The 23,000-nt window shown below is 38.5% G+C and overlaps 1 protein-coding gene across 2 annotated transcripts in view; it reads left to right on the forward strand.

Moving 5' to 3' along the window:
* Nucleotides 1-5,115: 5,115 nt before the first annotated feature.
* The window catches only part of LOC136812201 (isobutyryl-CoA dehydrogenase, mitochondrial-like), a 67,916-nt gene continuing 50,031 nt past the window's right edge, over nucleotides 5,116-23,000 (forward strand). Inside the window, exon 1 of one of the 2 annotated variants that reach the window (XM_067068684.1) lies at nucleotides 5,116-5,266. Coding sequence is in view for 1 of the 2 variants with exons in the window: in XM_067068683.1 (XP_066924784.1) it covers nucleotides 5,158-5,266 (109 nt within the window). In the remaining variant the exon portion in view is untranslated. The remainder of the gene's footprint in view (nucleotides 5,267-23,000) is intronic. The other variant, XM_067068683.1, reaches the window with a different exon arrangement.

Here is a 23,000-nt window from a genome sequence, read left to right on the forward strand (position 1 = left end):
TACTGAAAAGGTATGAATTGTGAGCTTCTCAATCTCCTCCAGCTTTGCTCGTTCACAGTCAGGTGGTTGTGTTGATTCTTTGGTATGATAACAATATTGACTTCTTCAGGAGCATCATCAGGAATTTGCTTCCACTCACATTTTTCTAAATCAATAGCCATCGGAGATTGGTCTTCTGAGCTTTCCAGGTTGAACCAGCTTTTGAACTTCCCATTGGCTTTACCAGCACGACTTATTACCTTTGCAGACTGCCACTCTGAGGATTGCTTGATTGAGATGGTTTCACCCTTCTTTGGAAACGTCTGGTTCTTTGCTGTCTGTTTTGTTCTTGATGTGGATGTTTTCTAAGGATGAGTCTTTAAATTTCACAGTTTGACGTGTTGAATCTTTTGGTGATGGAGCTGTTATTGATGAATTTCTCGATGAACGTTTGGATGTAGAATCTTTAGGTGAAGCTTTTGGAAGAGATGATAGGCGATTGTTGAGATGATGTGCTTCTTTCTGGAATGATGATTGAACTGAGATTGCATCATCATTAACTGTTGGAGACGCAGATAATGACGGTCCCTGTCTTGTTGTTGGTGTTGCTGGTCTTTTTGATTCGTCTGGATTTGGTGGATCGTTATCACCTCTGGCGGTTCTTTTATTGATACTAACATCTTCCTCAGTGAATGTTTTTGATCTGGATCCATCATGTTTTGACAAAACTTCAACCAAGGGTTTATGATTGATTGGTGTCTGTATTGGCTGCTCAAATTCTTCTCCACGCGATTTGGCATTGTTTTTCCATTGGTGTGAGTGTTGGATCCTCTGGTGCTTTTATGAGACGATTTGGAGAAACACGAACCATTATTCCTCCGTGACGAATAAATATCACTTTGCCATCTTGAAACACCACTTTGGCTGGGCCAAGCCATTTCTTTGAACCTTCACGCATGTAGAAACACTCGATCGCCATGTTGAAGATCGCTCAGATACTCGGATCTTGCTGTAGAGAGCACGTCTAATACGCTCACTGGATTCAGATTCAATAAATGCCTTTCTTGATGCATGTAAAGCAGTTTAGGTGAGTAGCAAGGGTTTCAGATGTTGTGGCCTTGCAAAGCCGCAATGTTGTCTGTCATAACATTTGGTACGTTGGGATTCTTGCCAAAGACAAGCTGGTAACTGCTGAATCCATGCCACATTTGCAAACTGTTTCGTGATGTGTTTGCCCATGCTAGAAGAACGTCAATTGGTGTTCGTGGACATTGTTCTTTCAACTTGAGAAGCATGATGTCAGTAATTGCATGATTCCTTTCACACAAACCATTTTGAAATGGACTCTCTCTGCAGCTGTTTGTAATTGTTTGGATGTTCAAGATGCTAGACACTTCTCTGATTTCATCAGCATTGAATTCGCCTCCATTGTCTGTAACGATACTTGACATAATGCCATATCCTGCACCACACCAGTGCAGCATGATGTTGTCGATGACTTCTGTTGGCTTCTTACGAGAGATGAACTTTGACACTGTGAGCCGAGACCACATGTCTATCATGTGGAGAATCCATTTATCTCCCCACTTCTTTAAGTCGAGGGCAACTTTGTCATTGAATTGGGCTGCTAATGGCAACGCAACAGCTGGTCGTGGAGGGGTTGTAGGATACATCTTGCACAGCTCACATCTTTGGTGGATTTCCAGAAGCAGGGGTTTAAATTCGTCTGACCAACTGTTGGAATCTTTGAGAAGGGATATCAGCTTCACCATCGATGGATGCGCAAATTGTCTGTGCAGCTTCAGTAAAACTTTGTATCTGTCACTATCTTCCAGTTCTGCTGGCAATTTTGACTGCAAACACTTGAGAAACATCAATTCTTCTTTGGCAATTGAGACGCAGTAGTGTCCTGATGATGTATGATTTTAAGGATACAACTTTGCCAAAGATCTCAGCTGCTGAGTCGTTGACCAGATCGAGGATGATACCTGCTTTCTTCATTGCTTTGATGGACAGCAGAAGAGGGATGTCAGAATCGACAACGTCAGTAACGATTGTTTATCTCTTTCCCAGCAAGATACGCAGGGATTTCGTAACAGGCAATTGAGGAAAGAACTTCACCACCGCCAAACTTGAACAGTCTGCCTCCAGTGAACTGCTTGATTTTCTTCTTCTCCTCTTCATTGAGCATTTGAGTATAGTTCTGAAACCAGGATGTTCCACAAACTGTGCTCGAACAAGCACAGTCAAGCACGGCACAAAATGCAGCTTCTGAGCGAAGAAGTGCATTATCTGGTTTGGATGTATCTGCTCCAGTATAGAGACAGAATTCCTGCGAATTGTTTTTGTTAGTTTTAGCAAGATTTTCCCAGCTGTCTGGACATTCAGGAAGTAAGTGTCTATATGAACCACAGCTTGCACATGTCAATAGTTTCCCTTCAGAGTTCTTTGGATTAATCTTTCTGGAAGGACGTGTAGAATCAGATTCTTGCTGCTGCCAATTTTGTTGTGGTCTGGAACGAGCACCTCCTCGATAAGCACCTCGATTAGCACCTCCACGATGAGCACCTCCACGATAACTGCCACGGCCACGTCTTCCGTTGTTGTTTTGTTGTCGGTGATTTGTATACAAGACTTCATCTTTCCGTTAAGGCAAACAGTTTCAAGATTTGCTGCTTTCACACCATTGGAAATTCAGAGACTGGTCCCCTTTAACAAACTTTTTCAAAGAAAGTTTCGCTTGTTCATAAAGTTCTTTCTTGTTTTTGTAATCCATTCCAGTTAACACTAGAAGTCTCTCTTCATTGCCCAATTGGCTTTGTTTTCAACAGCTTGAATGCAAGTATTTTCTGAAGGGAGGGTCATTCCTTTTTTCGACATTTTGTTATAGTTCTGATCGAATTTGGAAATGTATTCAGTAATAGACTGTTCCATTTTTCTCGTATTCTTCAAAAGTGCTGAATTTCTCCCCAGCTGTCAGCAAGATCGTCCTTCTTTAACTTTTTATCCATAAATCTCAGTAATTTGTCCAAACCATCTTGTCCTTTTAAGTCAGTTATAGACAGCTCATCAAAAACTTTCTCTCGAATTCCACTTTCATCATCTTCTGGGAGTGTGAGGGCTATAGCTATGCCCTGTTTCTCTGCTTCTAGGTCGGTAATTTCTCGCCACGCTTCGAGTTCAATCCGATATCTCTCATAGTAACCACTTTTGTACTCTGGTGTCTTAATCTTCATAGCCATTCTGCTACCATTGATGAAGTTGACACATATACTTTTAGCTTTCGTATAATATATATTTTGGGGACCAAGCCCTCTCTCTTAATCTACTCTATAAGAACAAAAGATAAAATATGTTAGTAACAATATCGACACTCATAATAAGTCAACTGAGTGTCTAGGGTGATTTCAAGGTCTTTAACTTTGTCCTTATTTTCGATTAACATTGCTGTTTTGGAAAGATAGGAGGAACTTTGCTTCAGGGGGGAGAAGACATAACTTGGACCCCCCAATATGGATCCCGATATGGACCACTTTATGGACCCCATTATGGACCCCAATATGTATCCCCTCAAAAATGTTTAGCATTGTCATTAGAGCAGAGTGGTCAGAGACTTTACTCGGTCAATAATATACGTTAACGTCAGAAAATTTCGGGATTTTCGCAAATGAGTTTTGGTGAAATTTCACCCCACTAATAAATAGCGATCAAACTTGTTTGATATTTTACTGTTCTTCACTGGCCTTTCCTACCATTCCAGGACCTATATTTTCAGGAAAAGCCTCAACCTTTCACAGTTTGGTGAATATTGTTCTTAAAGATAAGCAGGTTACTTCAACTAAATGGGTTTAACAGTACTTAATTCCTATTCAAAAACTTTTTAGACTCATTCAGAAATCCTACTTTGACAATAATTTGCTCTTTACCAAGTCCAAGTGTCTTGATTAGCTTTAGACTGTCCTGGAATGGTAGGAAAGGCAAGATGTCAGTCTCATTTTTTTACATATTCTGTACTTAAGAATAAAGAAACAGTCGTAAAATGTCATCTGTTGATGGAAATAACCTGAAATTTTTTACAGTTGTTCCCTTAATGCCAATGATTAGTTGGCTAGAGAAGATCAACCAATATTTTGACAAAGATTAACCTTTAGAGCCCTTAAGTGGGCTTGATTTAGCTTTTCAAGACAGAAAAAACAACGAAGTTAAGCAAATTTTCAATCCATTATATCTTCAAGAGACTTCAAAAACCCACTGAGATTTTTGGAGGCTAATAAACTAGACCTACTAAGGAAGCCTTGCTGAAAGTTAAAAAAAAAATTTATTGTTGACGCAAAAAGATACGCCATCTTGAATTTTGCTCCAAATCTGTCAAAATAGCAATTTTTTCGGCCATTTTTGACGGTTATGCAATGATGGAAATTCTGAAAATGTTATTTTTGTGGCCAAAACCCACCAGTAAACCACTCCAGGTCAAATGTTTGCTTCAAAAAAGTCTCAAGGACCATCAGCAGACAGCTAAAAGTGCTTCCAAACCCAGATAACGCAAAGTTTGAATCCCTCTACAGGAGGTGCTAAAGATTTTCGGGGAAAATTTTGGAGACCCAATTTGATTTCTTCTGATTCCCTACAAAAGGTTCTTGAAATCCACTGTAAATCAGCTTTCTAATGTACTTGAATAAAAGTTCATTGGCTTTCAAAATCTGCTCCCCACCAGAGTTTTTTAGGGGTCAATTTTCGCTTAGTAGCCTATCTTTGAGATGCTATATCTGTAAAACTACTTGAGATATCAAAGTGAAATTTTCAGAGTCTTATTTTCTTGTGTGATAGATCATTTGGTCAAAATTTCATCAAAATCTAAGAGGGTGAGGTATCACACTTTCTTTATTTTGAAGATTTTTTTAAAAAATGGCTCCTAATCTGACATTCGGACAACGAAAGTTTATCACTGGGATTTACTAATCGAAATTTAATCGCAATTAGCGATTTTTTGAACAACGGGGCCCAGGTTAGTACAAATTTGATGCTCCTAACCATATGTACAGAGCTCGAAGATGTGAAAACTGAATTGAAAAAAGGAAAATAATTTCAGGGCTCTTGCTTATGTTTACAAATTTCTTTAATCTTTTATAACTTTTTAGATTAAAAAAGAAACAAACAAAATTCCAAACTATAAAAGAAATGGTTTCAAGAAGTATATTATCAAGAATTTTGATATCGAGTTATCAACGATGTTTATCAAAAAGAATAATATTGCAGTCACAAAGAGGGATGGCTGGAATGATTGATGGTTTGTTGTTATGATTTTTTTAATTTTTCTCAGTATTCCAAGTTTTACCTTCTCTGAAAATGTTCAAAACTTTGAATGTTTTAAATGGAGGTGACTAAAAAAAAAGAATAAACATCTATAGGAGTTAGTTAGCACGACAATAGGTGGTGATAATTGTATGAAATTTTACACACATGACCCTTAGGGGCTAAACTTAACTTTCAACAGCAACACAACTATATAGCAACTCAAATATATGACAAGATCACTAGGATGAAAAAATGTAAAAATAACTGCTAAAATGATAAGCTAAAATCGAAACTCTCCAACTTTCGAATGAAGCTTTTATTGAATGAAGCAGACGGCAATCCATTTTTATGCCTTTTTTGTGGGAGTTTCTAAACATCGACCAGAAATGACGACCACGACCGGCGACCACGACCAGTGACCAGATAAATTTGGGTTATCAAGTTTTTGGACCTACCCCGGTGGGGTAGAGGTCCTATAAATTAACCTGTGTTCGTCCGTTCGTTCGGTCGTCCTTTCGTCTGTTACCAACTTTTCTCAGGATTGAATCATAGGAGTCCTTTGATTTTTGGTACAAAGGTGCAAAATGCTGGTGGGCAAAATGTGACCGAGCCCAATTTTCAAAAAAAAAATTTTTTGGGCCAATTTGGGCCAAAAGACAGCTAAAAAACGGTTTTTTTGGACTTTGTGAAAAATTGAATCATTAATTTTTTCTGATTTTTTGTATGAAAGTAGGGTACCATCATAGGTAAAAGATGGCTCAAGAAGGTTTTTGCAAAAAAATTTTGTTGGCTCAAAAAACGCATGTTTATCTATAAGAATCACTATTCAATAAGCATACATCAATGTTCTTAGTCAAATAACTCAATTTCTTTTATGAGATAGACCGTTTCCTAGTCAAATCCTCATAAAAAAGTTTCTAAAAGGCGGACACACAATTAGCGGACCCTCTGATTAGCGGACAAATTCTTTCGCACGAAATGGCCAAAACCCCTATTTTAGCTCTCCAATTAGCGGACATTGAATATTAAACGGGTCACAGACGTCCAAAATCGAGAAAAAATTTTTTAGATATTTTTATTTCAAGCACTTATTAGTCTTATTATTCAAATTATTTCTACAAATTACCAGTTTTCCCTTGACCCATTCAACGAATTGTATTTTCAATTTTGGTGTTATATTTCTAGATTTTCTTTTATTTGTTAAAAACTAAATTGTTGCGTTTTAATAACCTTTCTCTTGTTCTTCTATGGCCTTGTGTCTGCAGATAAGTACTTTAGACCCCAATTGTGTATTTTCGACACCCTGGAATGGCCTAATTTCAAAATTGGAGCTCCGAGATCAAAAGTTTCTAAAAGGCGGACACTAACCCCTTTCCCCGATGGTGTCCGCTAATTAGAGGTTCCACTATCTATAAGAATCACTATCAATAAGCATCTTGAATATAAAAAAAAATATATTTCAAGAGCATGAAATTTTGGTTTCTAAACGTTTTTTTATAAGAAACAAACAACTAATTTTAATAGATTGTCACTATTTGTGTTTTGAATGATTTTTAATGGTCACGCTCACGTAGATATCAATTATATATGTGTTAAATGCATAACCAGGTAGGTCCTTAAAAGTATCACTTGTTTCCCTTTCTCCAAAGTCATTTGAATATACATTATATTGAAGAGTAAGCTTACCTCTGACATCTATTTAAAGCCACGTGCAAATACGTAAAACAATCATTTCGACGCTCTTGGAGCTTGATGTCAGTTGGTGTCAATTTCTATCCTTTTGTATTATCAGCATCACAATAATTAGTGGCACAAAATATTTTGAAAATGGTTTGAAAAGCTAAGTTGTATTTCATCATCAGATTGTCATTTCTGTCGAAATTAGTCATTTTGTCAGCATAAAGACAATAGAATAATTGATTAGATTCATATCTCTAAAACTGGGCTTCCCAATTTTTTCTACTGACAAGTTCTATCTATTCATACTAAAGGCATCTCATCCAGCATAATTAAAACATTTGGTGTAACAAAGCTGGAGCAGTGGAGAGAGCATATAAACTCGATAATCCAAATTTATCTGGTCGCCGGTCGCCGGTCGCTAGTCGTGATCGCCATTTATGGTCGATGTTTAGAAACTCCTCTTTTTTGTATTAATATTTCCTTTGGTCAATTTTCAGCTTCAAAATTATTATTAGTATTATTACGGAGATTTAGAAGTGAGGCTCACGGTGGGCCTCTAACCGATCTTATTTAAACTCTTCTTGTGTCGTATTTCAAGCCATGGGTTTTCCATGCATCGTTAAGTTTTTCTTTGAATGACTTAATGGAATCTGCTGAAACAACATCACTTGGTAGCTTGTTCCAGATTGGTACACACCTATCGTAAAAGGATTTGGTTTGTGGTCCGTTGAAGCCATCATGTGCGAAGTTTGGTGAGAGTTCGTGAGCGTGTCTTCGGTTTGGGCGTGTTCGACTAGTCAGTTTGTCCGGTAATGTTGCTTTATCATAAAAGCGGAGGTGTTTGTAGACCTGGACCATATCACAAAACTATCTTCGAAATTCCAGTGTTGGTAGATCAAGCATTTTAATAAGTCTTTTGCTATACGAAAAATTGCGACACGTTTGGACTAGTTTTGTTGCGCGTCTTTGCACTCCCTCAAACGTGCTTGCGTAGTCCTGGTGACCAAACTGACTGTGCATACTAGAGATGAGGTCGGACAAAGGTTGAGTATAGTGTACGGAGGATCTCTGGAGTTAAGCTGGTGAAACTTCGCTTGATGACCCCGAGCATAGTTAGCCTTGTTGACTTGCTTGGCTATATGTTGTTCAAATGATAGTTCAGCATCAATCAGTATACCAATGTCTTTTTCTTCGAGTACATGCTCAAGCTGATTATCCACAAGACGATACGGGTGAGCATGTTTGATGTTTGCGAATTTACCAAGCGTAAATTCTGTCGGGTGGGATTTCAAGAGCCAATCTTCAGACCATTTTTCGAGTTTTTCTATATCACTTTGGATGATGAGAGAATCAGTGATAGAATTGACCTCCTTGAAAATCTTTGTGTCAACTGCGAAAATTAGTAGAGATGAAATAAACTTTGTCAAGCAAATAATTTATGTACACGAAAAAAAAGCAATGGCCCTAAAACACTCCCTTGTGGTATTCCACTCACGACTGTGTCAATTTTCAATTTTGATTGGTTCACCTTGACTAACTGCTTTCTTCCACTTAGAAACGCTGTAATCTAATTCTTTATTGAACCGACTAAACCGTAACCTTCTAACTTTTTGCAGAGTCTGCGTTGAGGCACAATATCAAATGCCTTGGAAAAATCAAAATATGCAGTCTACAACTTTTCCATCAGATATAATTTCACAGCACTTATCGATATAGTTTGAAAGCTGGGTAACAGTGGAGTGTCTTCTGATGAGGCCGTACTGCTTATCCGAAAAGAGGTGCAGGTTTGTCAGGTGATTTGTCACATGCTCATGTAAGATAGCCTCCATCAGCTTGCTAACCACGGATGTTAAGCTCACTGGTCTATAGTTAACTGCCAAGTTATGCCTTCCTTTGTTCTTATAAACGGGTGTGACGTGAGCAAGCTTTCAATCCTCAGGTAGTATTCAAACTAGTAGTATTCAAGGTATTCAGGTAGTATTCAAGCTTCCAATCCTTTAGCTAGTGTCTTCAACATTAATCTTGAAAGGGGCTCAGAAATTTCATCGACAAGTTCTCTTAGCATCCTTGGATGTATTTCGTCAGGACCAAATGATTTGTTTGAATCCAGTTTCTTGAGCCTCTTACTTTTCATATCTTTGGTTATGAAGATGTCAGCAATATCATGCTCTGTCCTGCGTGGGAATTCAGGAAGATCTCTGTCGGGCTCGATGGTGAAAACACTGCAAAATTATTTTGCAGGATGTTTGCTTTCTCGTGATCTTCGTGTCGAAGTGAAGATTTGTCCTTTGGTGTCTCAAGAAGTGAAGAAACTCATCTCGAAGCTTTCATCTTACTCCTTACATGTGACCAAAAAACCTTAGGTTTGGTTTTTTGCTCTATTGCAGATGTTACGCTCATAGTTCCTACGGGCTTATGTCATGTCATTTCAATAAGACGCGAGCGATTGCTCTCGCGTTCAGTAGAGCTCTCGTCAATCTCGTATGGTGGACGAAAAGTCGCTCGCGTCAATCAGGTTTCCATCATAATAAAGTTATCTTTGTTTAAGGGTGATTTTGCAGCTGATAAGCTCAATTGAAAATGGGAATGATAGACTTTATGATATAGATATATATACCTCGTGCGGTCGTCCCGTAGCGGCACGCCGAACCGGGTTCTCGTCCGACTTCTGATTCTATATTAGACAGTCTTTTTTTTTTTTTTTTTTCAGTTTTTGTGTGATTTTTTCTATTTTTGTGTGAGATGTTGTTTGCTTTAAATGTTTGTTTCACCTGTTCTCAACTTCAGTTGAGTTAGAATCTGACAATGTGTGTGTGTGTGTCTGTCTGTGTGTGTGTATGTCCCAAAACTTTGGGGCAGCCTGGAGACTTCAAAAATTGTTCGATTTGGCTGAAATTTGGCAAACTTGTTCCTTCGGTGAATATCTGGGGGTGTTTTTTTCATTTTTCAAAAATTTTGATTTTTGGGGCCTGGGGACGAGTTTTCGCCAAAACGAGGCTAAAACTTTGGGGCAGCTTGGAGACTTTAAAAATTGTTCGATTTGGCTGAAATTTGGCACACTTGTTCCTTGGGTGAATATCTGGGGGTGGTTTTTTCATTTTTCAAAAATTTTGATTTTTGAGGCCTGGGGATGAGTTTTCGCCAAAACGAGGCTAAAACTTTGGGGCAGCCTGGAGACTTCAAAAATTGTTCGATTTGGCTGAAATTTTGCACACTTGTTCCTTGGGTAAATATCTGGGGGCATTTTTTTTCATGTTTTGAAAATTTTGATTTTTGGGGCCTTGGGACGAGTTTTTCGCCAAAACGAGGCTAAAACTCTGGGGCAGCCTGGAGACTTCAAAAATTGTTTGATTTGGCTAAAATTTTGCACACTTGCTCCTTGGGTGAATATCTGGGGGTGTTTTTTGCATTTTTCAAAAATTTAGATTTTTGGGGCCTAGGGACGAGTTTTTTGCCAAAACGAGGCTAAAGCTTTGAAGCAGCCTACAGGCCTCCAAAATGGTCGGATTTGGTTGAAATTTGACACACTTGTTCATTGCGTAAACATCTGGGGGTCTACAATTGGGCCTATGAATAATTTGAAGCCACTGAAGTTGAGCCCAGTGCGTTGCGCACGTTCGACTATAGTGTATGTGGGATAGTTTTTCGTTCAAACAAACATCACATTATTTCAGGCTACTTCTGTTGAACGGTTTGCACTTTCTTACAATTCGCAACGTAACTTTAGGGTTCGTCTGGTTACGAGAATGCCGCCAAAATTCGTTCGAGAGCTCGGCTTCATTTTCGTATTTGGCGTGGTTGAACGATTTCTTGTGGTTAGCATATCGCTTTTTGAAGGTTGTTTGTGCGAGACCGATGTAAGTTTTTGGTAAATGCTCGTAGTCTGTTGTCAGTGTGGCTTCGTAAACAGTGGTTTTTGACGATGCATGCAGTTGTATGTTTTGGTTGGTTGTACGATGTCTTGCTTTTTGAGTACTGCTTTGTTATGCCCATCGATGATGGCTTTCATGTTGGTCGTGCAGCATAGCTGACTTTGACTGTATTTCGATTGAACAGCTTGTGGTATTTATGATGACGAGGAAAGTGTTTGTCGATCAACTTCAGGAACTTTTGTGTGATATTCGTTTCGACCGATTTGCTGAAGGGAGGGTTAAACCAAACGACGTTGCGTTTTCTTTGGCGTGTTTGTGGTCTGTCCACTGTTGGTGTGTAGGTTAAGTTGGTTTCATAGCTGGCGTCTTTCAAAGCCTTTTTATAAATGGGCTTTGCTTCATTGAAGATTTGTTAATTGGAAGGAATGCTCCGATAAGCGTTTTTCAATCGTTTTTGGCAGTTGTCGATTGATATTTTATGGGTGGTTTGATTGGGTGTTGATATACTGGAGTCTGCTAAATCACGCGCCTCACGCGCCCTATATTTTGAACGCGCCCACGCGCCTCGCGCGCCTCACGCGCCTTAGTGCCCAAGCGCCTCACGCGCTCATCTGGTACTCGATGTAGAAATTTTCTTCCAACACGCTAAAGCTCTGAAGGTCGGGAAAATTTTAACATCTGGAACCTTTGGGTTACCATTTTTCATTTTTCTGTAAGGTTTCTCAGGCACCAGAGATTTTCATGATAATTCAGTCGGGTGCAACCGATAGTCAAGCAAAAAGTGTAAGGACAGCTAGACACGACTGTGATGCGGTACATCAAACGATGACTACTATAGGTCTCCGATGGTGATATTGGCCCGCTCCTTCAGAGCTTTAGCGTGGGCGGCCGCCAATACACCATCGGACTTTATCCAGTCTAGAACCAAAACTCTGATGAAAATTTCGGTGAAAGTAAATTAAAATGATTTTGATGAAGATTTTAAACCCTTTTGTACCTATCAGTTTCAAAATTTATGTGTTTAATTACTGAAAAATGCTCATGTAACGTCTATTGCAATTGCCAACTTAAAAAATAGTTTTTTTCATCAATTGATCATAACTCTTGATTTAATGAACCGAATTTAATAAATGACCTTCTTCTTTCCAATGAAATAAGAATGGTTCTCTTAAAATGATTTTGAGAAAATCAGTTAAAAAGAGAGAAACTTTTTCGCGCACCCGGTATCTCTTAGAATTCACTTTGCGCTCGGTATAACAAGCAAATGTGAAAGACAAGACACCGTGATCACTCAACCCCAGCGGACTTAGATATAGTAGATCACGAATTTGATTCTCTTCACTTGTGAGGATCAAGTCGACCGTAGAGGGATCATCTGATCCCCGACAGCGTGTTGGCTCGTCCACATGTTGGTGTAAAAACGAATCACGGATTGCATCTAGGAACTGCTCTTCTTTGCTCCCTTCGATATGTGGTGTAGTCCAATTTCCCCAGTTTATTGTTGGGAAGTTGAAATCCCCAATGAAACATTTGTGTGAATATTTCATCTCCGCGGAAATAGTTTTTATTAGCGAGTTGAGCTTAGCATTATTTTCTTCGGATAAATCCTTTTTCGTAGGACTGCGATAGAGACAAGCAAACACTAGTACATCCCTGTCGACGAGGCGGACTTCGATTATACAGGCTTCTTCAAATACAACTGGAGAATATATTATACTGCGTCCTTTGTTCGTATCTGCATTTGCTTGGTTGACTAGTGTGTACTCGCTAAATTCGTATTCTTGTAATTCTTTTAACCCGCCTACCTTTGTTTTAACTTCACACAGATTGCGATCATATGTGGCTTTTGTATATGTGCATGGACTTATAATTGGTTCATTTTACCAGGTGTTAATTGGTCTGCATTGACATACAAGATTCGGATCTCCTTTACAACTTTCTTTTCCCCTTTGGAATTGCTAGATGCTCGATTAGTATATATACTGATTAGATATATACCACATACATTTGGTCTTTCTATTTATTCTTTTTTGTTCTTTTGTGTTTTTATCTTCGTTTTTGATGCTGAATCCATTTTTTGATGAGCCACGGACCCTAAATATTCCATCTGCTTTGTCTTTGCGTTCTTCGCGTTCAATTCTTTAGCTTTGGAAACTAGCTCTTTATATCCCTTTCTTTGACCAGGAGTTAAGTCCTCACATATACTCCATCCCTTTGTATGTTTCGTTACCCTTAAGGGCAGGAAGCTTACCAAATATACTTGCTTTCTCTTTCTCGCTATTTAGGATAACCAGTAATGGACGTCTCTTCCCATCAGCCTTTGCTCCCAGTCTATACAGCTGTTTGATGCCCACTTTAACCCGAAGGTTTTGAATGAGCGTCTTCACGTATTCCTCATCCTGTTTAGGTGTATCTTCAGATAGCTCTGGTGTCACTGTATGGAATGCTGGATTGTTGGACAGCTGTTTCTTTAGCTCAGATATTTCTTCTTTCTGTGCCTCTACAATTTCCAGAAGGTGTATCGGTATTTTTTGATTTCTTGATCGTCTTTTCTTTTTCTTTTATTGTTTCTTTGAGCTTCGCAAGCTCAGCAGCTGTTTCGGATAGACCGTTGTGGTCCAGAGTGGGGATTGATGGCAAGTAAGTCCTGCGAAACTGTCACACAGTTCGGGCAGACGTGATTGCAGCCGTTTTTCGTTCTTCTACTGTCTTTACTAAAATCATAGATGGAGGAAGTCTTGAACAGACGTAATGAACCAGTCGGTTGCATTTAGTGCACTGCAAACTTTCTTTATTCTGGTCATCGGCGCATGATGGTGGAGGCCCGGAATCTTCGATTTAGAAAACTTCGAGTTAGCAATTTTCGAGTTAGCAATTTTCGAGTTAGCAATTTTCGAGTTAGCTAAATTATGACGTCATAAAAATGCAAATTATGACGTCACTCGACTCTAACTCGATTTTTTATTTTCAAAAAATATTATTCGAGTTAAAATTAACTCGAATTTTATTTTTCGAAAAAACTTTTTCGAGTTAGCTAACTCGAATTTCTTTTTCACAAAACCTTTTTTCGAGTTAGCTAACTCGGAATTTATTTTTCGTTCACAAGTTTTCGAGTTAGCTATCTTGGATTTTTTTAGAAAAAGTTAATTAGAAATTTTTTTTGTGTGGCAGTAAGTAGGTAAATCCTAAAAATTCGAATGGTTTTATTCAAAAATCAAATGTTTTTATTCATAATTCGAATATTTTAATTCACAATTCGAATGTTTTTATTCATAATTCGAATGTTTTTATTCATAATTCGAATGTTTTTATTCATAATTCGAGTGTTAGTTTGGAAATTCGAATTCTTAGCTCTACCATCTACGGTCGTAGTCTACACAATAGACAGATCCAGGCTTTTAGGCCTTACTCTTGGTCTATAGGCACTGCTATAGGCGGCCACTAGTGACCCCCACCGGGAATTGCTTATTAATAGGTTTAAACATAATAGACAACATTCACAAAAGATGTTTATCAATAGAGATTTTAAATAAAAGAATGTTTAAAACACAGCTGATTGGCTTAGGTTTCGAAACTCTCTATTGTTTCATTAAAACCTCAGTGCGCATGCGATTTATCTGGAGAAATTCAATATTCAAAACAAGAGCAGTGCTCATAGCCCGAAGAGTAGGAGTTTTACACTCGAAACGAAGGAAGATATGACGTAGCCAAAATACAAATATGAACAAAAGGAAAGAAAACAAAAAAAAAAACACTCCAATCTCTTCAAAGGAATTGAAGCTAAGCGAGAAGCTAATTACCTGTGTACCTGAAAAAGATAAACACAAAGGCCACGCAGTATCGAAAAGTGAAATGCCAAAGCTGAAGAAAAGTTATTGGTTTGTTTTAACATCTTTAAAAAGGAACAACAACACTCTCTTTTGAATTTGTAGAATCACAAAGAAGTAATGTTAGAAATATTCAATATAACTCTCAATAAAAATATTGAAATAATGAAATAATCTGCAACATATCTGTAGAACTGACAAAACAATTATCTGGATTTTTGTTGGTGCACACATAAGATACATCAGGGCACTTAAATTCAATAAATCTAATTTCTCATCTTTTACAAAATCTCCACTCCACATTAAACAAGAAGAAAGGAGGAAGAAAAACAAGCAAACTTCCTTCCGCCTACCTTTTCGAAATTTTCTGGATTTTTCTACTACCATACAAAAAATTCCAAGATAGCTAACTCGAAAACTTGTGAACGAAAAATAAATTCCGAGTTAGCTAACTCGAAAAAAGATTTTGTGAAAAAGAAATTCGAGTTAGCTAACTCGAAAAAGTTTTTTCGAAAAATAAAATTCGAGTTAATTTTAACTCGAATAATATTTTTTGAAAATAAAAAATCGAGTTAGAGTCGAGTGACGTCATAATTTGCATTTTTATGACGTCATAATTTAGCTAACTCGAAAATTGCTAACTCGAAAATCGCTAACTCGAAGTTTTCTAAATCGAAGATTCCGGGCCTCATGATGGTGTACAGAGTGGATTAAGAGTGATCCTGTGATTCGTAAAATGACAGCCGTGAAAACATGCAGTTTTTGGACCTACCCTGGTGGGGTAGAGGTCCTATAAATTAACTGATGTTCGTTCGGTCGTTTGTTCGTTATTAACTTTTCTCAAGATTGGCTCAATAGTTTTTTCTGATTTCTGGCACAAAGATCCAAATTGGTAATGTCCAAAATGTGACGGAGCCCAATTTTCGAAAAAAATTCATTGCTTCAGTGAATCTACCAACGATTGTGATTTGGTTTGAGGGCAGAATATTGAAGTACAAGACATCATCTTTGTTGACACTAATGGGTTCGTACTTTTTGGTTGGAACGAACTGAACGATTTCAGCATTGGCTTTTTTGAAGAAGTACGTCTCTGCTTGTTTGATTTCCAGATCTGTAAGATTGGTCGAAGTAGCTCGTTGCTTCGTTCTCAAGATGTTGATAAATCGAATTACGTAACCAAGAATACGAATGGCTGAGCTGAAATCTCTGTGATTGGGGTCAATTACGTAATTGGAATATTGATATCTTTCTTGGACAGTATCTGGCAATTGGATGTGATGTACTTGATATTGTCTTTCTTTTTGAACTTCTGCAATGTCCTTTTGGCTGAGTCGAAGGTCCTTGGCTGTATTGGTTGGAAATTCTCCGACGTCTCGAGTCATCCATTCGTAGCCATTGATCCAAGTGGAATCGTCTGAAACATCTTAGATGGTTACTCCCTTCCTCGTCCCCAGATCAGCAATCATGTCGCTTGTGTTCACATAGAACCATTGATCCTTTGAGGTGAATCTGTTGATTTCGTTCATTCGATTTCTGACCCAGGTCTTGAGAGGTTTTTCATCGTTGTTGAGCCAATGAAGGACAATCTGGGTGTCTGTAAATTTGGTTGATGATTGGTGCAACTTTTGCAATGATTTTTTGACAACTTCACTTGAATGAGTATTGACAAGAGCGGCGTACAATTCAGCTCTGGGCATCGACATCTCCTTTGGTACAGTTTTTGATCCGGCGAAGATTAATTGAAAAGAGTAAGTGGAATCTTTACGTAGCATACGTACATCTTGCATAGATCGCGGTGCACGTCATGTGTTGGCTTGCATCAGCGAAATCCAGGGTGTTGATTTGCAAATTGACAGCATCTTCTGAACCGACAGCTCGACGAAATCGGACGTCGCTAATTTCTTGAATTGTATCGAAGTTATTTATCCAAATCTGTCGAAGATTGTCTGGAATCTTGTCATCCCAATCCAGCTTCAAATGAACGAGTGTCTGGAGATCAATTTTCATTTCAGCAATGAGTGGTGTGAGTTTCCCAGTAAGATCAAATACTTCGGCGACCTTTGATGCAGTGTCTTCTGGTAAGTCTCTCTGGGATGACATTTGAAAAATTTGAAGGTTTTTTGCCACGTATCTTCTTAGCAAAGTTCATCTCACCGATGTTGAGCGAAATTTTATCAGCTTTAACGAACCATTTCAAACCGGCTATGTGGATCATCGTTCCGTCTTCGGTAAGCTGTGGTGGAGGGTCTTCTCCAGAAAATGCTACACCTTTCAATTCAAATCCACCACGAGTGACAATTCTGGTCAGCAAGTTTGTGAGCTGCTTTGTGATCAGGTGCACCTGTGAGACAATCGTCGACGTAAACATCCTTTTGAACCACATTGTCCTCCTCAGGAAACCCTCGCAACCTTTCGAATGGCGTGTTCCGCTTGGTTGCCTGACGATCGAACGCCACAAATTAGCGTCTTGATAACTTTTTCATCTGGTTGCTTGTTAATTTCGAGGGATGTGGGACGATGATCGTCTGTTGGAGCCTCTGTTTGATCCTGAGCTGTCCGACTTTCTTTGATAATTTGATGCATCCTTAGCAGTTTGGAGGAGTGACTTTTGGAGATGAACCTTCTTTTCACGTTCGAGGAATGTGATGAGTTTCAACAAAGTCTGCTTTTCTGATAGGTGATCGTCGATGATGGATGTGTGGAATTTGGTTGTCCTTTGATTACCAAGGTTTTAGATTGTAGATAGTCCATCTCCGTAGTATAGATGTTCTTCCACTTTGTTATCCTGTGTAAGCCTCATGGTTTCGTTAATGGCGTTGATGATCTTACCAAGGCTGGTCGTCAACTTCTCTGAATTGTTAGACTTGCTTTGATAACTCTTGCAACTTTTTGTGGAGCATAGTTTTCAAAATTTTTGGCGTCACCAAAAGCATCTTCTAGGTGGCGCCATATCAGGTCGATATCATCGAGACTTTTGACGAGAGTTAAAGCTGGGTCGAGCAGAAAATTATTCTTTAAAAGGTCTGGAAGCAAACGACTTGGTGTTGAGTGAAGATGAATTTTCTCGAAATTAGACTTAAATGTGTAAAAGTCAATTTTTTATTCATACCCTGCAAATGGTTGAAGCTTGATGTTGAGTGACAGCTTGTTGAAGGTATTGAGTTTGTCTGGTTCACGATTGCTGACTTCAGATTCAAGTGATTTGGTATAAATTTGTTTGAGCGTGGTCAGTTTTTCAAAATGTTTACTGATACTTTTAACGTCATCGTCTCGTTGTTTAACGAGTACTTGAGATTTTAAACTCTTTGTACTCAACAGCAACTTTATCAAACTTTTTGAGATGATTGTGTTGGTTGGTCTTCCATTCGATTAGCTGTTTGAGGAAAGCTTTGGATGGGTTGCCACTGTAAACATCTTGAAGTTCCGATATCTGGCGAGCAATATTGATTATTAAGAAAGCTACTGATTGATACGAAGTTGATCGTGCTTTTCCTTTTCTTGAGCAAGACGAGAATTTAACTTACAATCTCTCGATCTTACGATGAAATCTTTGATAAGGTTGAACGTTGATAGAACAGGAAGATCAGATTCTCCTAGCTGATGGTTCTTACGTCTGAGCTGGACTCGTAATTCCTCAAGCTTCTGGACGGTAAGGTCTGTATCTGTGATGGTTGAGGATTCGATGGGGTTCTCATCGATGACGTCATGAACTTGTTCGATGATGACTTGCTGGTTTCATCATGTGTTGACATGGTGACAGGTTGACCAGATGTTGAGTTCGGTGATTTCGGTTCGACGACACCGGTCAAGTGAAGAGTACGGTAGTTGATGCGTGGAACGTTACGTAATTTCATTCAATTATGTGACGTCATAACACGTGACTACGAGTGAGCGAGTTAACAAATGAGTGATATGATTGACCGATAATTGACACGTGACTTGTCGGAATTACCGTCTGTTTGAATATTGGGCAGGGCACAGAGACTGACGCGTTTGGAACTTTTATAACATGTTCAAACTGAATGAAGAAAAAAAGTACAATGTTTTAGTCTCAAAAAAATTAGGAAAAATGACAAATTTTAGTCTGAGAAAAAATTGAAAAAAGTGACAAAGGTTGATCATCCAAAAATGGAGAAAAATTGACAAATCTTAATCTCAAAAAATTGAAAAAAATGACGAATCTCACATACTGTAAGATTGACAAAAACTGACCAAAAATGAGTGGAAAAATTGGCTAGAAATTTCTCCGTAAAAATGTAAAAAAAACATTCATTACAAAAATTTCATAACCTAATCTTAACCTAGGGAAACAGGATGCCTGAGCCCAGATGGCTGGTGAAAAACACGAAAGAATGAACGAGAAAAAAACCTACCAGGTAGCCAGTAAATGACAGCTGTGTATTGAGTGCCCAAAAATGACAAAAAATGACGATTGAAAAATCAAAGTTAAAAATTGAATTCCATGACTCTAAAAAAAATTCTCTTTTACTTTGAACCTCGCATAGTACATAGAACCTCTTAGTAAGGAACAAGTGAGCTCTTTGAAAAAAGTGTCTCGATTTTGATAAAAAACTGACAAAAAATGAACAAAAGATTACATAATGAAACAATAGAAAAATAATGACACGCACGCATTGAACATAAAATAGGATGCGTAAAAAATTCGGTTAGCCATTATAGCCATTAAGCAAATTATTCGGAATTGGGTCATCCCATCCAATCTTTTGTCTCCACATTGACTGAAGTATTATCTCTGGTTTGACATCTTTGGTTTGACCAATAGCGGTGAGAGAAAACCAAGTGGGTCGTATATTGAGCTCAAGAAGCTTAAAAGCCCTCATTTCGTCTTTTGGTGTTCTCTAATTTTGACGTTGAAGAAGAATTCGTCACTGCAGGAATTCCACCATACTCTCAAAGTTCGCTCATGTGGCAACTTGTTCAACTCTTGAAATGCAATTTTAGGCGACCTATCCTCCTCCGGCATGGACTTGATAAAATCTGAATCATTGGATAACCATTTTGTTAATCGGAAATGTTTCCCTTTCACAACCGTCTTCAAATTCTGACAGGTTTCCTTCGCTTCTTTTATTTCATCAAACGAGTCTAAGAAGTCATCCATATGGAACTTCTCAGTCACTGCTTTCGATACACTGTCATTTCTTTCATCAGGTAGTTCTTTGGATGAAGGTACTAGTGGGATGTCATTTAAATCCGTGACACAACTTCGAAGTGCCCAGTTGGCACAACAGGGTGAGTCGATTTTGCCGAACAATTGCACTAACATTCTGTTACAAATGTGGGATACAAAATCAAAACAAATGTCACATGTCAAATGAAAAATCAAAACAAATATTGCTGATTTTGATTGTTTCAATTGTTTTACAAGTTTGTTTTGGACACGTGATTTTAATTGTTCTCTTTAATGACACGTGGTTCGCGCAATGTTTATGTTTTACTACTTTTATGTCCCTTTAACAAGTTCGGACCTGGTAGCAGGTTATCGTTCAGTGATGAACCGTTGAACTTTGACGAGGCGTCGAAAACGATTCTTATCTTTCCAGGTTTCTTGGGTTACAACACCAAAGTGGTGAGGTATGTAATTTGTTTTGTTTGAGATCGATTGCGCTTCTTCATTGGTCAGCTTCTTGACATGACCCAAGGTAACATACTCCTGAATCTTCTCATGATAAATTTCCTTGATTTCTGGAAACCTCTCAAGACGCTTTTTAGTGGATGCAAGTTTTTTCTCAGTGAGGAATCGGTTATTCTCTAGACGAACTTCATCCTCCTTCCATAGCACTGCCACTTCACATATTCCTTGACAGTTTTGATATTGTTGCGTAGGATTTTTGTTACAAAAACCTTTCGACACTGGCTGGAACCCCCCTCCCTGGCCTGAGGGGGGGGCTAAAAGGTCGAACAGCAATTGGTACCTGATTTTAGCCTGTGGCTAGGGGGGACTAACCATTGAGTTTCAAGCCGAAGGCTAGAGGTCAATCTCTAACCTTTCTCAGGCAAGAAAAATTGAAGCCTTAAAATATGCGCCGTATTTTTGATGACGGATTGAATCTAGCAATTCCTTTGTTTTCGAGTGATATATTTTTCGAAATTAAGCGGTAAATTTTAGTTTCAATCTGTCATTTGTGTAAAAACCAGGCGGGTCGCTCAAGGCCGCGCAACTTTGGTAGGATTTGTTGGCTTCAAATCCTACCAAGGAGATTGACCTCTAGCCTTCGGCTTGAAACTCAATGGGACTAACCATGTTAGGGGTCACCTAAATTTTTTCAGATAGATCTGGGGGCTAGATTCTATGTTTGGTGATTTTTTTCTGAACTTGTTTTTCTTTCATCATAAACTTCACTACGGAATGTTTTCTGTCTAAAAAAGCGTGTTTCTGAGAAAACTGTTTGTGCGCTGAGCTATTTCTAAAAATTTGTATAATAGCACGGCTTAGGGGTCACCTAAAATATTTGGCAACCATGGGTTACCTAAATCTTAGGGGTCACCTGAATTCTTAGGGGGCACCTAAAACCTGCTGCCAAGCCATGACACTGTTGGAAGATCGCCCTCCAAATAATGTCCAGCCGAAAATGGTTTTTACAGCCAGTGGGTCAGATGCTGATCGTCTTTGACATATGAAGGTGTAACACGGCTTCTGGTGTATCCGCTCCAATGAGAATATCCACATCTCCTTTCAATGTTTGCACCAATGGGATATATTTCAAGTGCTTGTAAGTTTTCTTCATTTTCGACAGATTGTAAGGCTTCATTGTAATATTGAGATTCTCCATAACCCAAGCATCCTGAATGGCAATCGCTGACTGAGTTGAGTTCTTTGTTGAAGAAGAAGTACCAACTGAGAAACTCACTGATTTTGACCGTAATGTTTGCTTGTTAGTTAATACGTTGGAAAGTGTGAGAGTTCGACCTTTTCCAGTTAGCTTCAGTTGATCAGCCAGACTATATTTTATTAGTGTTCTGTCTGAACCTGTGTCGAGTAGGGCTTTGATTTCCATTGATATGGCTCCATTTGAAATCGTCAATTGGACGACCTGAAGGTAAGTATTTGTTGTGGTTTTACCAAAGATAGATTGCATTCTTTAAAAGACCATTTAAATTTGCATTCTTTCATCATATGCTTGTTGGATCTGGTTGGATAGGCAGTTGAAACATCATTTTCGTTCCATGATGATTTTTCTTCTTTCAGGCACTGGCTTTTTTTTTGAATTCCTCACATTCCCATATCTTATGGGACTTTTAACTTAACCAGCAGCTGAACTTCACTCCTTCTCCACCAATATGATTGTTTTGCCCTTCCTTGCTTCCTTCAATCTTTCTCTTTTCACCTTGCTCTCTTGATTATATCTGCTATTGGATTTAGAATTCCTTTAATGTGGTATCTAAGAATGTTTCAAGCTTGAGCAGACTTAGATCAGTGTCATCGAAGTCCTTAGATTTCTTGTAAAAGTTCTTTCTCAGGTTGCATGGCAACCTAATGACAGCCTTCGGCAAGCTTTCGAGTTGAGTGAATGGCGGGAATGTTGCCAGTCTTTTTCAACCAAGTTAAGGTGGATTTTAATTGTTGGTGGAACCTTTTCAAAGCGGCTCTATCATTTGACACCAGTTGATGTTTATCCAGCAGAAGTCTCTTTTTGGCGTAAAATATTCCTGATGTCCCAAGGCACTCAACACCTTCTCTTGTTTTATCAGCAGTCTCTCTATCCCATCATTGTCCGTGAATGACAACTTGAAGTGAACTCCTCGACTGAAGTTTTCGATGAGTTCCGGCCATTTGGCACTATCGCCATTGAATTTAGTTGGCTCGATAATTGGTAACGTCTTACTTTCAAACTCATAGTGCTGCGCTAGCGGTGACAGGGTTGGATAGACCAGCAAGACAAGTCTCTTCTCCCTCAACCAAATCATCAATGAAGTTATCAATAGACTGCAAGAACGTTTTCTGAGTTTTTGTAGCAGAAGTTGGATTTTGGGTGACAAATGTACCAGAAGATTGACTCAAGCTATTTTCAGTCATTTTGAGTTTATAGAACAGTATCTTGTTTATAAACTACCTTTAAAAACTAATCATTTCCCGAGGAAGCACCAACACCAATCAAAGCAACTTTGCCACGAAGAGACCATTTGACTTTTAGTCTCTAGGGAGATTTAGCCAAGACACCAAGCATACTCTTGATTGTAGAGGATTTTAATAATGCAAGATCTCCTTTCCTTTAAAGTAGATTCACAGAATGCCAGTTTCGATTCAATTTTCTTTAAAAATAACTCTACCGTTTTTTACTTTTTTTATGACAGTAAGTGATTTTTCTTGAAAATAAACTTGATTAAA

The sequence above is a fragment of the Clytia hemisphaerica genome, unplaced genomic scaffold (assembly GCF_902728285.1).
Source record: "Clytia hemisphaerica strain Z4C2 unplaced genomic scaffold, Clytia hemisphaerica genome assembly, whole genome shotgun sequence".
Classification (NCBI taxonomy): Eukaryota; Metazoa; Cnidaria; class Hydrozoa; order Leptothecata; family Clytiidae; genus Clytia; species Clytia hemisphaerica.